Below are 16,466 nucleotides of genomic sequence, written 5' to 3'. Positions count from 1 at the left end.
AAAATCTGGTGTATTGATTTCCAGATTGATATCTTGTAAATGTGCACACACCCTATTGTAGTATTTAAAAACACAAAGGCTGAAAATAAAATGTATAAATATCATCGCAATACATTGGATACGAAATATAAAATCTAGTGACATCAGCAAAGAAAAAAGAACAAATGTCACTTTTGAGCAATTTCTTTTAAACAGCATCTAGTTTCAAGGTGATTTAAATTCATTTTAAAGTTCACACATGTGTCTTGTCCAAATTCATTTTTAACAGTACATATAATGTTTCATCCCACACTCTTATCCAACTCTTAATTTATTTTGTAAAATGTTTTGCTTGCAAAAAATAACTGCCACTTAGATTAATATTTTATTATATAATCCATAAGACACACTTTGCTTAAAGGGTTAGTTCACCCAAAAATAAAAATTAGGCTGCGTTTTACTCACCCCCGATGCATCCTATGTGTATATGACTTTCTTCTTTCAGATGAATCCAGTCTGAGTTATATAAAAAAATGTCTTTGATCTTTCAAGCTCTATCGTTGTACTCAGCGGGTGTTGCATTGCTTCTGTCCAAAAGACATGAAATAAAAAGCACCCTTCCACAAAAAAAAGTGTCTCACACTGCTCCGGGGGGTGAACAAAGGCCTCCTGTAGCGAATCAATGCGTTTTTGTAAGAAAAATATCCATATTCAAAACGTAATAATCACTTGAATCTAGCTTGCGCTCACTGTTGTAAACCAGAAGCAGTTCTGGGGGAATATGAGGTCAGCTTTGCGCATGCGCCGCTCAGAAGTGACGCACGCGGAGAGATCGAAACAAAACAACGGTCACTAATTAGAAGTACAAAATGAAGATTTGTAAAGAAGAATGTCGGAGGATTTCGATATAAGCCAAGAGGAGACTGGTTTTCATTTGCTAAAGTAAGGAAACTTAGCTTCTTTTGATCCTGTAAACAAAATTGTTTTCACGAGACTCACCAGCGCATGCGCAACGCTGACCTCATACGTCATCCTCCCGGAGCTGCTTCTGTGTACAACTGCTGGCGCAAGCTAGCCCCCCCCCCCGGAGCCGTGTGAGACACTTTATTTAATGGAAAGGTGCTTTTTATTTTACACATTTTGGACAGAAGCAATGCAACACCCGCTGAGTGCAACGATAGAGCTTGAAAGATCAAAGAATTTTTTTTTATATAACTCCGACTGGATTCGTCTGAAAGAAGAAAGTCATATACACATAGAATGCATCAGGGGGGAGTAAAACGCAGCCTAATTTTTATTTTTGGGTGAACTAACCCTTTAAATACTTTATATGTATCAACTGTATATGTTCCAAAAGAGTATAGCCTTACTGTGTAATTAGAAATACAAAGAAGTTTACAATGACCTCTAAGATGATCAGCTCATAAAACAACATTTGGGGTGTATTATGGGATGTTAGCCCACATAACGTTGAGCTCCTGCTGTTATCAACAAAGGGTTTCCTCTAGTTCTGTTGTTGTCAGTCAAAGACCCCCCATTGTCCAACACAATATCTGAAGGCCCCCGCCCCCCCCCCCCTTTTTTTTAACAAAAACTAAAATCTAATTGCTTCTCTAATGTTGAGTTTCAGGACGTCCTGTGAATATTTCAAATGGGCATTCTTAGAGAGGGTGCATGTAGAGGCCAATCCCACTTCCCATGGACGAGTATTTTGCCACTTATCTTTTACCACACCTGCAAGAATATTTTTTATGTATAAATGCAGCTTGCAGCCTGTTGGTTTTATTTGACGGGGCCTAGTGTGACATTTACATTCAGCATATAAAATAACTTGATGCTTGAAGTTTATTATCTTGTTGACATTTCTAAACAACGTTCTTGTGTATGTGCAATATTTTATAGGTGGTCTGCTGCATTATTGTTAATGTAGCAGAGATGCGTGTAAAGTAGTTTCTAATACTTAAACTTGGTGAGAAGTCAATGTTCTTGAAGACAGATACATTTGAATGTGTGTCCAGCAGAATGCACACAGATAATGTGAGAGCCATAGAGAGGAAACTTAGCTGGTGGCCTGCTGAAAAAAACAGAGGCAACGTGTGAGAGGACACAACAGCAGAGCTTTAAAAAGGAAAAAATATTAAGCCATAACTGTTTTCTTTAAAAGGTGGTGCCATCACTGAACATTCCCTGTAAAAACAGGAAACTACAAGACAGACACAGGGAGGAGTGAAACCGTTCATTTGATCTCTGTTGACTGGAGCCCTGGCATGTTCAGCTTTGACCTTCATGGCTCAAAAACAAGTTCATAAAAGATGAAACCTGTGGTGAGGTTCCTAAATTAGGAACTTTGACTGCCCTGTTGACATGGAACATTGAATCGTATACCTCCTGATGTTGTGGAAAACTCTTAGGTTACCCATCCTCCTCATTTTTTTGGCATAGGCCAGAGCAGATATGGAATTTGATGCTCACTCACTGTGAGTCAGAACACTATATCTATGTGTCTGCTGTGATAAAATTTCTGAAGAAAAACTTTTTTGTTTTCCAACACTGTGAGGGCCTGTTTGCAAACATTTATGTGAAAACAGAAAAAGAGAAAAATGGTTTGCTTTAGCTAATTTTGACTATTCCTATCTGTAAGTACTGTATTTCCTATAAAACTGAACAGAACTATGTAGAAGTCGATTTTGATTTAGAAACATGGGGATGAAAAATATCCATCAAAGAGTGACTTATGTACATTATTCTAACTAATGTAAAGTAATTTCCCAATCATCTTTGTGACTATACATATATATCATCATTCTAGAGCACGTGACAAATGAAAATGATAAATTCTACATTACAGACAGTACATTCTGACAGTCAAATATTATTCACTGTGCTCTGTGTGGGTTAGAAGTGTTTTATTTAGAAGGAAGCCAGGTCAACATTTCCTTTTTAACCTGCATCAAAAGATGTCTTTTTGACCAAAAGCACACTAAACTACTACTGATAAAATCGTTTCCACACATTCATACCTGTAAGGTTTCAAAGTGCACTGTTATCTGCTTTATTTCTTTATCTGCTTGTCCCTAACAACATTTTCTACACAGAAAACGCAGCAGCTTTTGAGACCAGCAGATACAAACAGTTAGAATCAGGCATATGGGAATAGGATAATATTTATGTTCAAAGTATGAAATTATTTCAGCATCATCTGAAAAATTCATTTATTCCATTCATTTATTCTGCTGAATGATTGTATTAATCATCTGGCTAATTGGCTTGGCTGATATGCATCAGTAGGACACTAATGATTCTTATGAGAGTGCTACATTTTTCAATAGGGGATGACATACTTGCTCCATAATCACTGCTGGAAGGATTGTGTGTAATGTTAATTAAGCCCTCTAAAGTCGCTTTATTTGACCACAGAGCTGAACCCGGGTGAAACAAATCTCGATTTTGGTTTGTTCAAAACAATTAAAGTGGCTTCTATTTTTTTTAAAACACAGCTTGTAGATTTGATTTGGCTGCTCTTGCCTAATCTTTTTTACATTCTTATTTTACCTAAGGATATATCCACCAGTGCATTGCAATAACCAACACAGAGGCAGCATTCCTTTTAATGCATCAGTGATGTATGTGTATGTCATTTCAGTTACGTAACTTGTCTCATTATTGATATGGATGACTTGGCATGCAAGAGAAACCCAGGATAAACAAGTCTTTGCTAAGTCACTGTGGTGGGAGAGTGGCTGTTTTTTCCCCGCTTCATCCCTCAATTCTTCAGTAAATCCCCACACTCTGGTATTCTATCACACACAGTCCAACAATGTACAGTGAGCTTTTCTATGACTTTTCTCATAACAGTTGCGGGCATGTTAGTTATTTCCCTTCTTTTCCGGACTGGTGTCTTACCTTAGACCCGCCCTGAGTGAGCTGTCATCAGTCCGCCATTGTTTCACCGCTGGAGAAGATGTAGAAAAGAATGACTCCTAAGCCACTGAGGTGTTCTGTTGTTGGATGTAATAATGAACAGCAGTCGTCATTTACTTCCGACATCTGGGCCGCTGAAGACGCAGTGGATTACATTTGTTTCTGAAGGGAATGCGCCCCCGATCTACATAAATGCGTCTATGTTCACGCAAATCATTCATGATCCAGCCTCATCTACAGAAGAAGGGAGTATAATGTTTTGTAATGAATCTTTGCAAATTGCCTTTCCTAATAATGTGCTAATTAGCAAGTTTCACGATGAATACAGCTAAAGTAAACAGTCTCTCTGAGAGCGGCTCGGAAGAGAGGGGCGGGGGCAGCAGAGCTCATTAACATTTAAAGGAAAATGCTACAAAAACGGCTTGATCTGAAAAGAGCTGTTTTTGACAGGGTAAAAAAAGGTGTTTTTTACACTACCATTGAGAAATTTTAACCAAACTATGTTACAGACTTTTCATTAAGACCCCAAAGAATCATATCAACTTGTGGAAAATGGGCATCCTATGACCCCTTTAAGGAACTTTCCCCACCACACAAGTAATTTATGAACAATGCAGTAATTTTCTTAATATTGTCAGGGAACCATTTGTGAGTGACAATATAATACTAATTAAGAAAAATCTTTGGCATAAATTCTAGCCACCAGGGAGACTATAAATGCCACCAAATTACTCAAGTAGCTTGCTGTAATTTGTCTGTCTGGCATAACCTGTTTGTTTACAAATGTCTATGAAATTAGTCTTCTAAATGTAAATTAGACAAGGTTTGTGTAAATGCTTTGGGAGTCATAAAAAAGTGCGTTTTTATAGACGGTCACTTGATATAGGCCCACCCACATGTAATCAAATGCTGTCATCATCTCTGCGCTTGCATATGATAATGGGAGCTTATTGGGTGAGATGTTATCCTAATGGGGCATAATTGCTCTATTAAGTGCCATCATTACAATTTCTCTCTGCATCTCATAGTCAATTATGCCTGTTCCATTAACATCATTATCTTTGTTATCATTGGTGCCGTATGACCAATCAGAGACTGATGACTGACTGGAAAAGAAGCATTTTTTTCATATAAATGCTTTCACTGTCAAAGAGACAAAAAATTGTTTTAACACTGTGACATTCAGGACTGGACGGTGGGGTTGTGGAGCCTCATCGATTTCAAGTTGCCATTAAATGGTAGTAGCAACAGATCTTTTGTTCTGTTCTGTGACGTACATCCGAAGGTAACTATATTAGCCTACTGAAAGAGAAAAAATGTAGAGCGGAGACTCGATTTATCCATACCGATAGTTTTTCTGGGTTGTGCCCATTGCTGGAGCCATAGGCTGCGTCCAAAATGGCATACTGTCTTGAGTAGGTTCTTTTTTTGAATAAGTAATTATATTGCGACCTCAAAAAGAGTATGTTTTGTATAGTATGAATGTAATCTGGACGTACGGCATTCACCGTGCTGTCATTGTCACGTGACCTCATGGAATTGTAAAGCGTCCATCGAATCAGAATCATGCTGGAAGTAGTAGGTCATCCGGGTACTTTTTGCTTACTCTTTTATGAGTACTGTGAATTCAAACATACTTCTTTTGTTGCATACTGTTTTTCGCCTACTATGGGAAGTATGCAATTTTGGGTGCAGTACCTGGAGCGGCAGAGCAGGTCCACTGTCATTATACAGGTCGAGAGTGGCTTCTAGAGACATAATCACTGATGCCTCGTGCTGTTTGTTTTGACACATGAGACTGAGCTCTGCACAGAGCGGGAAGGTGTATATAGTATGTAGGCTTCAGACACGGGTCACGACGAGGCGTTCCCCATAGCGACCCCTAGAGGACGCAGTTCCAAGTTCCACGAAAGGGAACCACATTACATGTTTTCATATAATTTTAAAGTAATTAATTTGTTGCTACTAAGATGCTGCTTTAGTACAGAAAAAAACAGAAGTATGTTTGCCGACAGGGCTGAGAGGATGCTAACGTTAGTAGCATCTCAAAGTTAAAATGGTGTGACAAAAAGTAGAAAGGAAAAGTGAACTTTTGCCTGTTTAGGGAATTTAGTTAGTTTAGTTATTAAAGGGGTCATATGACGCGATTTCAAGTTTTCCTTTCTCTTTGGAGTGTTACAAGCTGATTGTGCATAGATAAGATCCCTGAAGTTGTAAAGACTAAAGTCTCAAAACCAAAGAGATATTCTTTATCAAAGTTAAGACTCTGCCACGCCCCCCTAAAACGGCTCATTCTAACACGCCCCCACATATCTACCTCACTATGTGGAAATATTTGCATAATGCCACCCAAATGTGCACGCAAAGAAAGAAGGTGTGGTTTCAGTAACCGCAGTTAGTGTTGAAGCAGCCATGTCAGGGAGACACTGTGTGTTTCTAGGCGAAAGCAAAAGCACTTTATTTGGCCTTCCGAAAGTAGATGCATTTAGGAATCTTTAAGATTACTTACGACAGAACAGCAATGCATTTTATGGACCACCGTTTCGTGAACCTAGGAGAGGAGGTAATTCTGACTTTGCTATGACAATCTGGCGCTTCTGAATCAGCTACTGTTTTGTTATTAGTTTAAGTATTTGCTATTGACTGTTCAAATGCAGAGTTTTGCGTATCGCGTGTGTGTGTGTGTGTGAGAGAGAGAGAGAGGGGGGGGGGGCACATCACAGTGGAGTCAGCTGTCTTAACCATGGCTTGTGTACTGCAAACACATACCAGCTTCATCACTGTGTCACGCGACTCTGTTCCCCTTTCGGGCTCTGTCTTTATATTTATTTTGAAAGATGAAGCTGGCGATTATGGTAAGGGGCGTTACATTTCCGACGAGTGCTTGCGGTGTTCGGCCAATCACAATGCACTGGGTCAGCTGGCCAATCAGAGCAGACTGCGCTTGTCGGAAGGAGGGACTTTGTAGAAAACAAAGCATTTGAGAGAGGCGGGGCATATAGGACCTACAATAATGTACAGTATTTGAGAAATAATGTGTTTTTTGAACATTAAAGCATGTCAACATATTCTGATACACCAAATAGACAAAATAATGATCTTTAAAAAAGCATCATATGACCCCTTTAAATAAACTATTTTGGCCCAATGAATTGAATGCGCTAGCCGCAATAACGTGGCGCTTTGCTTCTTGTCCGGTGTGTGAATGCCATATTTTGTTATTTTGATTAGATAATCATCAAGTGTTCTAAAATAGAAGCAAATGAAGTGTTAGAGTATACATGCTATATAGATATGTATGAAATCATTGCAGTGAAATAAAGGATATATTATGCAGGATGACTAGGCCTAGGCTATATCATGCATCCAGGTGATCAAAGGTGATTTATTCTAGGAGAGATTCTTTGAAGACTGACATAAATGAGACTAAATAAGTTATTAGCCTTCTTATCTGAGATGCTTTCATGAGTCACAGTAAGAGTGTTAAGGCAAATTTAGCAGGAAAGGAGAATAATCTCACATGGCTCAGTTATGTTTTTAGATTTATCTGTTAAGAAATTCTTCTTACAAACGTTTGCATTCTTGATCTTCTATGTGTGTCATTTTTAGGGAGCATGTTTGTTTGTTTCTTCTTTTTACTTATGACACACATTTATACAGTGATTACACCAGTTCAGACAACTGATGTTAGTGTAGCTTGTGTTAAGTTAGTTCACGTTTTATGTGAAGAGGATTAATTTGCTTTACTAATGAGAGTATCTTACTTGAAAGTATTTTGTGACACATGCATAATTTGTTTTTAATGAGGTTTTTTCTAAATGAAGTACACTTCCACTGAGGGATGGAACAGGTTTAATAGGGATGGGATGTACACAGGTGTTTTGATGAGAAGACTGCTGGTAGCATGAATATGCAAAGAGGTGAATAAATGAGGGTTTTCTTGAATGCAGAATTGGGGGCAGCCCTTGTGTGGATGAGACATTGACTTGCAGATGGCAAATTAGGTAGAGGCCAAGAAGAGGGGATGCACTTTTTAAACTCTTGTTTGGTATCATACTTATTTTCTATAACTAAAAAGAGATTTTATCATAAAAATGTTATCATCATAGCTGTCAAGTTAGTCTCTACCACTTGATATTGTCTCATCAGGTTTAAACATGTTTAATATCACTTGAATAATAAAAGTACAATAATGCACTGACAATATGACACTGAAGACTGGTGTAATGGCTTCTGAAAATTCAGTTTTGCCACTACAGGAATAAAAGAGAATGTCTACCCAGAGATGTATCTCTGAGTTTATTAGCTTTACTTCTCTCCTGATTTAGACAAGATGACTTTTTCACTGGAGAAAGCAATATTATGGATGGAGTACTTATATTTTAGCTGGAAGCAATAGTTTAAAGTTACAGCATACAGAGCACTCCATCTGTTGCTATGCTTATGAGGATGAATCTCACTTGTTTATGTGAAGTGATTTACAACTCTGCTCTGCAAGTAAGTAGAATTGTTTCTGAGTTGAGTCAGTTGTGGTCAGACTGCACACCAGAAGCCTTGGCTAGAGAGATTACGAGAAAGTGAAGTGATCAAGTGACAGGACCAGTCAAGTTTTATCGGACTGCTGAGAAAAACAGGTCATTCATTTTTTGCATGTACAAAAACGAAAAAAATAATTCAGTTGCTCTGATAAACACATTTTACAAACATCTGTTTTGCTTAGGATGTTGAATTTCCCATGGTTCTGTTGTCCCATAATATAATATAAATCCAAATTTTATTTCTAGCTGTTTGAAGAATAGATACGGTAAGTGAGAAATCTGGTCTTTTTGTTGAGACTGTGACTGTGACTGTGTCTGAAAGTCTAAGAATGCTGGAAGGTTGCAAGACCACAAGACATGTCCAATACTATGTTTGTGTGTCCTCCTGTCTGCTTAAATGCCTTTATTTGGTTGTTTTTAAAGGGAGCATAGATGTCTCATTCACTGCTTACTGTATGATATCCCACAATTGTGTGTGTGCAGCTTGACCGTTGGTCAAAAAAGAGGTCTAACAGAGCTTTTGAATGGATTACATTTATGTATTATAAATGTCCATTTCTTTTTTTTTTCAAATATAATTTAAACACGCTTTAGAACTATTTGATTGATGTATGGGATACTGTATTCTGATTGGTTAAGCCCCTTTCAAAGCTGCTGTAAAATGCAGATACACATGTATTTGCACAATGTGTATGAATGTATTTATTTTATTTTGTTTTATTTTAGCATCAAGTTAAAAGGTACACTTTTTGAAACACGCCTCAAGTCCAAGCCAGTAATACGGTGTGCCATTTTACTGTGCTTTGTCATGAACACTGGATTTCACCCAACCTTTGTGACAGTCCTTACTTATTCCATGCCTGTCTTCCTTTCATTTCCTGTTCCTCTCCTCTTTTTCCTTCAGTACCTCCATCATCTGTCTGGTACCTAACAGAACAGAAAATTGCAATTCACCAGCAATTTTCCCCTTTGTGGAGCATGGATGAAGTGTTCGAAGGAAGGCCTCAATTCTCTCTTAGCCTTATATTTTGCACTGCATCGTAGTCGACAGCCTCCGTGATCCCATCTTTTATTTAACTGTATGTCAGTATGTCACGCTCCTCTTTGTTTAAGCTACTCCTTTATTTATTCATTTTTGTGAACAGAGATAGGTAATCCATCACCGCTAATGCATACCAGCTAGTATTTCTGATTTATCGCAGGTGTAGTTATAGGTCCTACAATTTTCATTCATTTCACTCTCCCCATTGTGCCTTATAGGGTCACTGTTGGTGGAGGGGTACAAATCTGTAAACTTGTCGTCATCCAAAAGTGTGCCTGCTCATCCTCACCCCTTTGTCCTGCCTATCAGAATGCAGTGGCCTCTGCGAGCACATGTGGGGTGGGACTCAGAGGGAGCATGGGCTCATAGGCACTGACTTGTGAATAACCTCTATGTGTTTGTCTAGGAAGCCACCAGAAGCCACAGACATAATAAAGGATGCAGACTGCAGCCTGGCTTTAAATCTCTATACAAAGTTTCCTCTCCAATAGCGCTGTGGTGTGACTAGCACTTAACAAGTGCAGCTTGTGTCTGTTGAGTGGGTGGATGGACTAACACACGCCACGTTTGTGCTTGCGTTCATGTCATCTGGTTATTTCACATTCTGCAGCTGTCATTTAGCATTTTTACAATTCACAGTGTTTATGTACATGCATAAAGGCTGCTGAGGACACATGTTGACTGAACTGCTCCAGAAGCCTTTAATGACTAGTGAAGATGCAGAGCACTTTAAAACCTTTAACAGAAAGTACAAATATCTAAAGGTCATTCAGATTATTAAAATATATGTACTGACTCTGAATTCTGATTGGATGAGCAGCTTTCAAAGCAGCAAATGCAGATAAACATCACACGTGCATGAATACGGGAATTTATGATAAATATATATATACAGTATATATTTTTTTTAATGTTCATTTTAGATTGAGGCTGTGTGTTACAGTGATGTTGTGTATGAATGCGAGAAGTTAATATATATAAACCATATTTGATGGAAGATTATGTTTAATTGTATTTTACAAGGATGTGTGTTAGTGATTTTTTGTGTAATGAACTATGGTATATTGCTTGGTGGAAGAGTAGTTTTGTTTTATTTTTTTATTTTATTTAATTTTATTGTAGAACAAGTGTTTAAGCTATTTAACCATTTTCTATTTAATCCCAACTAATTCATATTCATCATCAATAGCATTAGCAGTATCATTTTCGTTTTTCTCAATATTGATTATAATATTATCGGTTTTCTGGACTATATTCCCTGGAGCACTTCCTTGTAAACATGTTAGCCAAGTCTGCTTAAATTAATAAACTTTAAAGTCTTATGCACACAGGCAGCTTTAACAGGTTGGAGGGGCTGCCTGCATGCAAACTGAAGCTGAAGCAGATTGCAGGCATCTGACATGCCAATGCTGTACAGTTTCCCTCCTTAGTGAGTGAACCTGCTGTAGAAGTCCTCCAGTCCCAGACAAAAGCACTCAATCATGGTATAGTGTTGTGCTGAGGTCGGGGCTTTGGCCCCTGACCTCCATTTCACTCCTGCAAAATATACACTTGGGGTGCTGGCAGTATAAGTTTATTACAATCCTTAAATCAACCTACACACAATGTTGCAATGCAGGGAGAGAAAGCTTTGATTTTTTGGTTTTTAAAAGGAGCAACTGTTAGGAGTGACATTTATATGTCCAAGTTCACCAAAAGTTTACCATAATTTATATATCTTCATCTAAATATTTTTATAGTAGCCCCACAAAGTATTTGGACAACCAACTGGTTTTCAAAGTAATTTTTAGAGGACATTCAGTTTCACCTAGAAGAGTACCCACAGTTGAATTTCATCACATTAACTATGAATATTAGTTCATATTTAGTTACATTTATATGTAGTTAGTTATCGAATGCACTGACTTTCAGCATTCATATATTAGCTTTAGTGTCCAGTATAATTTGGGACCACTGCAGTGGTATTGTTTATATACTGTACTAGTATAGTATTTATTAATGTTTTGAATTAGCTTTTATTTGTATATTTTTAGTTTTAGTTTTATATTTAGTTTAAATTTGAGTTATTTTGTTGTGAGCTTTTGTAATTTTTTTATTAACTTTTATATTTATTTGTGTATTTATATTCATGAAATATTTATAATAACTTTTTATTTCAGTTTTAGTTCATATTTGTATATTTATTGTTGCTGTTGTTGTGCTATACCTAGTTATATAGATATGGCATCAGTATTGTACATGTGTCAAAGAAATATGCTTTTTTTCATGAAAAATTTAATTTACGTAGTTCAGAGGATGTTAAATACTGGTAATTATAATATATGCCAACGTGTGGGCTGTGTTGCCACCTCTGTTTATTACTTGCATCATACTGTGTTGCATATGATTGACAAGCTAATTAACTATAAATTAAGCCAAGCTTTTGCTTTGTGAATGGAGAATATTTATGCACAAGCTCTGAAAATATAATCAGTCTGCTAATTTAACCAGAATGCAGCATGAACAAAACCAGGATGTTTTCAGCAGCTGTGCTGTAATAAGTTGTCATGTTGCTGACTTTTCTTGCAGGACCCGAGCTTTGCAGCCTTCCTTCTTGACAAGCTCCAGACTCTGGAATGGCCTCTGAGGGGCTGTGGTGCCCAGAGCAGCTGTGAAGTATGTGGAACCCCCCTTCACCACCTGAGGCGCCTGGCACTCCATTCTGCCCTGGGGCTGGTGTTCGACGACATGCCTGACCTGCAGCCCGGGACCCTTTCTGGCCTGCTGCCACCACGTGTGGCATCTCACAGTTCCATCTCACCCCCTGCTTCCTGGGAATGGCCCACACAGTGTTCTCCAGTTTCTAGCAGTCAAAAACTCACCGGGCAACCATGTGGCCTGCAGTCTAGAGAGAAAATGCAGGAAATGGGTTGGAATCAAAATGGAGCAGCGAGAGTGGGTGGCAAACGAACCTGTTTGGCCACTGTGACTCCACTTCCTCTACATGCACAACACTACCTGGAGGGAGTGTGGCGTGTGACAAGCACCTCAGACCATCTTCGCTCATTGGTAAGAGTAGCTATAGCATGACTATACGTTATATATGCAAACTGAATATTCTACTTTTGAAGCAAAAAAGTATTTACTGTGAATGTGCTGGTTGGAAAGCATCTTTCTTAGGTAGTATTTTGACCTCTTTATGATCAGGAGTTTAGCAATGATCTGAAAGTGGGAGGGACACAAATGAGCTGGGTTTATAAATAATAATTATGTTACATCAATGTAATTAATATTTAATAGACCAACTAGTCATGTTTAATTTGTTGAAATGCAAGCATTTGGCAGGAACTGCCTGAAAAAAAGTAAGTAAGTAAATTAAATAAATAAATAAAATTAGTATATAAACTAGTAGTATATAAGACTATAGTATATAGTATATAAGATTTTTTTTGTAAATGTTTTTGTAAGAAGTCCACAAGCACATGGAATAGTATCACGTTGACTTGTGATAAATTGATTAGGCTTCATATGAATTTATTTGTTCAAAAATACCGTAATATTGTGAAATATTATTACTGTTTAAAATAGCTATTTTCTATTTTAATGTATTTTAAAATGTAATTTATTCCTGTGATGGAAATACTGAATTTTCAGCATTATTACTACAGTCTTCAGTGTCCTTCAGAAATCATTTTAATATGCTGATTTGATGTTCAGGAAACATTTTGTTTTATAATCAGTGTTGAAAACAGTTGTGCTGCTTAATGTTTGTGGACATCATTATTTTTAAGGCTTATTTGACAATTAGAAGGTCTTTAAAACAACATTTAATTGTAGTACTATAGAAATCTTTTGATCAATTTAATGAATCCTTGGTGAATAAAGGTATTCATTTATTTAAAACAATTACTAACCTCAAACTTTTAAATGGTTTGATTGATTGATTGATTTCTACTTCAACAAATTTCGTAAAGTGTTCAAGTGGCTATATATCAAAATCTGAGTAAAGTTAATAGTACAAACTGTAACTCCTGCAAAAAGTTAACAGAGAATGTCTCTGGTGGTCCTTGGGTCCAATTGGATTCCAAGGCCACTCTCTGGGCTGTTTCTGCTGAGGCCCTTTTGGGCCACAAAGCACATCATGGTTGCATTGCAAATATACAAGTCTTTGTGATGGCCTAGTGATTTGGTTTATGGTTTTACCTTGAGCAGAATTATTTATTAGCTTTCATAAAGAAGTCCCTCATCACGGGGTTTATGTGACTATATTTATGCCATTATGGAGCTCATGTCCAGTTCAGGGCTGAGGATCAGGCTGTTGTGACAGGACTCAAGTACCCTTCTCAAAGAGAATAAGATATTAGCTTTTTGGTAATGCCTGTCTCAATCAGATGGTAGCGTTCTGGCTTAAGGTGACTTAAACAAACAGAATGGTTTAAAGGTAAACATAATATATTATAGATGTTTTTCAAATATGAGATGCCTTTTTAGGAGTTGCTTCAAGGTTATCATGGACATCTTAATTGATTTTGCATGTTGTAAAAAGGTGTGTGGCACATCAGAAAGTCAAAAAGGACAAAATTCCACAACCACAGATGTAAATGCTCATTGAAAAGAAACAGTAACAATTTTAATATTTCAACTTTGATATGATTGTGTGCTGCTGAGTGACTTAGCATTAGCCAGACATTATTATCAGGTTGATTAGCTGCTGCCTGTCTCGTATTGGCCTTCTCAGTTCTACTTGACCTTCCCGTCAGGAGATTGAGCATTAAGTCATCTTGATATGGAATGCAATTTGATAGGCATTTGGATGGCTCGCGGTGACCCCATTGTCACAGATGAGCCATTTGTCATGGCTGTTGCTTAGAGAGATGAATAAGATTAAAAAACTTAAGCACTGTGAATGTGAGTTACCCCTAGTTTTATGCACTTGAAGGACGGAGACATGTTTGAGTGTTGTTTAAAGGATGCAGATGTGCTTGTTAGTACACATCCTTCTCTTGTCAGTAGTAATTTGGAATATCAAGGTTTCTGTGGAAATGCAGCATTCAAGCCATAAAGTATTGACTGGAGAGAGTGACCTTGCCTGCATAGAATTTGATCAGTCAATTTCTCAATAGATAATTAGTTCTGAATATTCAAACTAGGAAAATTGTATGGTACCTGTCATCATATGTTAATATTTACATAGATGATTTACTATAGTAAATCATACTGAGCAGGACATGGGGGGGAATTCTCATAATTCTTTGTGGCTGTATAATAGCCTGTTTTTATATCATTATCATTAGTATTATTATTTTGTATTATTGGTAATGTAGTGTAAAATAGTGTGTTGTCTATTTAGTTTCATTCAATTTATTTGGTTATTTAGTGTGAAATAGTGTGCTGTCTGTAGTTTTATTTTATTTTGTTATTTAGTGTAAAAGGGAGTTGTCTGTAGTTATTGTAGTGGTTAGTGTTAACAGTCTGAACCTTTTTTTTTTTTGTAGTGTGAAGTAGTTTGTTGTCTGTTGGCAGTTATTGTTCCCTTGAGCTTTATGCATTTATACATCATGAATCTCTATAATAAGTTATGGATGCATGCAAATTCATCAAGCTTAGTAATGTAACAACCCCCTAAAGTCCTTCATATTTTTATATCCAGTCATGATTACTATGACTGGACCCTCAGGTTGAAAAAATATGGATATAAAATATTGTTAGTAAGTATAACATACAACTCTTGACGAAAGATAGGCTCACTGCCATCATGTTTATTGGAATGAATCACTGTGTATGTATGTTTTCTGATGTCAACAAGTTTGCATTTGGTAGTCCTTCTGTATCACCTCTGCATAAGTATATTGTAGTAAAGAAAGGCAGACTGGCCCTGTGTCAAAGAAACACAATAGATGCTGTCTTCCCCCTCATCTTACAGAGTTCGAAAAGCAATTAGACCTTGAAAGTCACAGCACATCCAAACCACACAGAAACACAAGGCTGTAGGTACCCTGGAGAACGTTTCCACCCTTGAAGACAAAGACATTGCACCATGAATTTCAATAGAGCCATATTTTACAGTGTTTTGTCCTTTTTTTATTAAAAAAGGTGTTTTTTCATGCGCCATTTTGTATACTTCAGCACTGTGCACACCATATCCTATAATACACCTTTAGCAAACTGCAAAGCTGTGTCAGGAAAGCAGGGATGGAAAGTCATATCTTTCATCTATACATCCCACTTAGTATAATACCAGCTTGGAGCCAGCTAGAGGCATCCAGCCCATGTGTTTCTGTAGTGTAGGACAGGCCTCATCAACTTGTCCTCAGGCCTAAGTGCCACCCACAGCCCACTAATGGGCCTCCTCTGGCAGTCAGGCTCTTTTAAGGCCTTGAGGAGGCCCACACAAGCTTTATTTGAATGTGTGGAGGGAGCCAAAAGTGCAAATTGTCAACAGATGGGACTGCAGTTTCACCTGGGGTGAAAAAATGGTACCTGACGTCCATCTGGGATGGCTGTCTGCTAGACTGCACATGCTGCCCTGCTTTAACTTGGCAGTGGTTTCATTCTGTGAAGGACGTTAAGGGCCTCTTCTGCAACACTCAAAAACAACAGATCGAATTTAACAATTAAATTTTCTTTCCTGTCCTGTCCTGCAGTGGAGAATCACTCATTACTTACAGTGATTTCTCTTTGTAACAATGCAGTAAGGTTATATTTCAATTGGTAGCAGGGTTTAAGGGTTTATAAATTGTTTTTGTGGCCAGCAGATTGCTGTTGTCTGACAACATTTAATATAAGCTGATAATTAATAGTGTTTCAGAGGGGCTGCTCTCTCCTGTCATCACTTGTGCTAGTGAATGCTCTATAAATGTCAAAGTTAAAGTCCAATGTGACCTCTTTGCTGTCACTGAGCTCCATCTGCTGCTGGGTTTTATTGGAACACAGCTGTGCCCATCTAACACACTCTTGTGAGCCTGTGTGTGTGTGTGTGTGTGTGTGTGTGTATGTGTGTGTGTGTG

At 37.7% G+C, this 16,466-nt stretch overlaps 1 protein-coding gene across 1 annotated transcript in view; it reads left to right on the top strand.

The window, feature by feature from the left end:
• kif26aa (kinesin family member 26Aa) overlaps positions 1-16,466 on the top strand; it is a 78,205-nt gene that overhangs the window by 14,648 nt on the left and 47,091 nt on the right. The window contains exon 3 of the mRNA XM_016294628.1: positions 12,049-12,528. Coding sequence (XP_016150114.1) covers positions 12,049-12,528 — 480 coding nt within the window. The remainder of the gene's footprint in view (positions 1-12,048; positions 12,529-16,466) is intronic.

This window comes from Sinocyclocheilus grahami, unplaced genomic scaffold (genome assembly GCF_001515645.1).
Source record: "Sinocyclocheilus grahami isolate Dianchi unplaced genomic scaffold, SAMN03320097.WGS_v1.1 scaffold15.1, whole genome shotgun sequence".
Classification (NCBI taxonomy): domain Eukaryota; kingdom Metazoa; phylum Chordata; class Actinopteri; order Cypriniformes; family Cyprinidae; genus Sinocyclocheilus; species Sinocyclocheilus grahami.
This window is presented reverse-complemented; position numbering and strand designations above follow the sequence as displayed.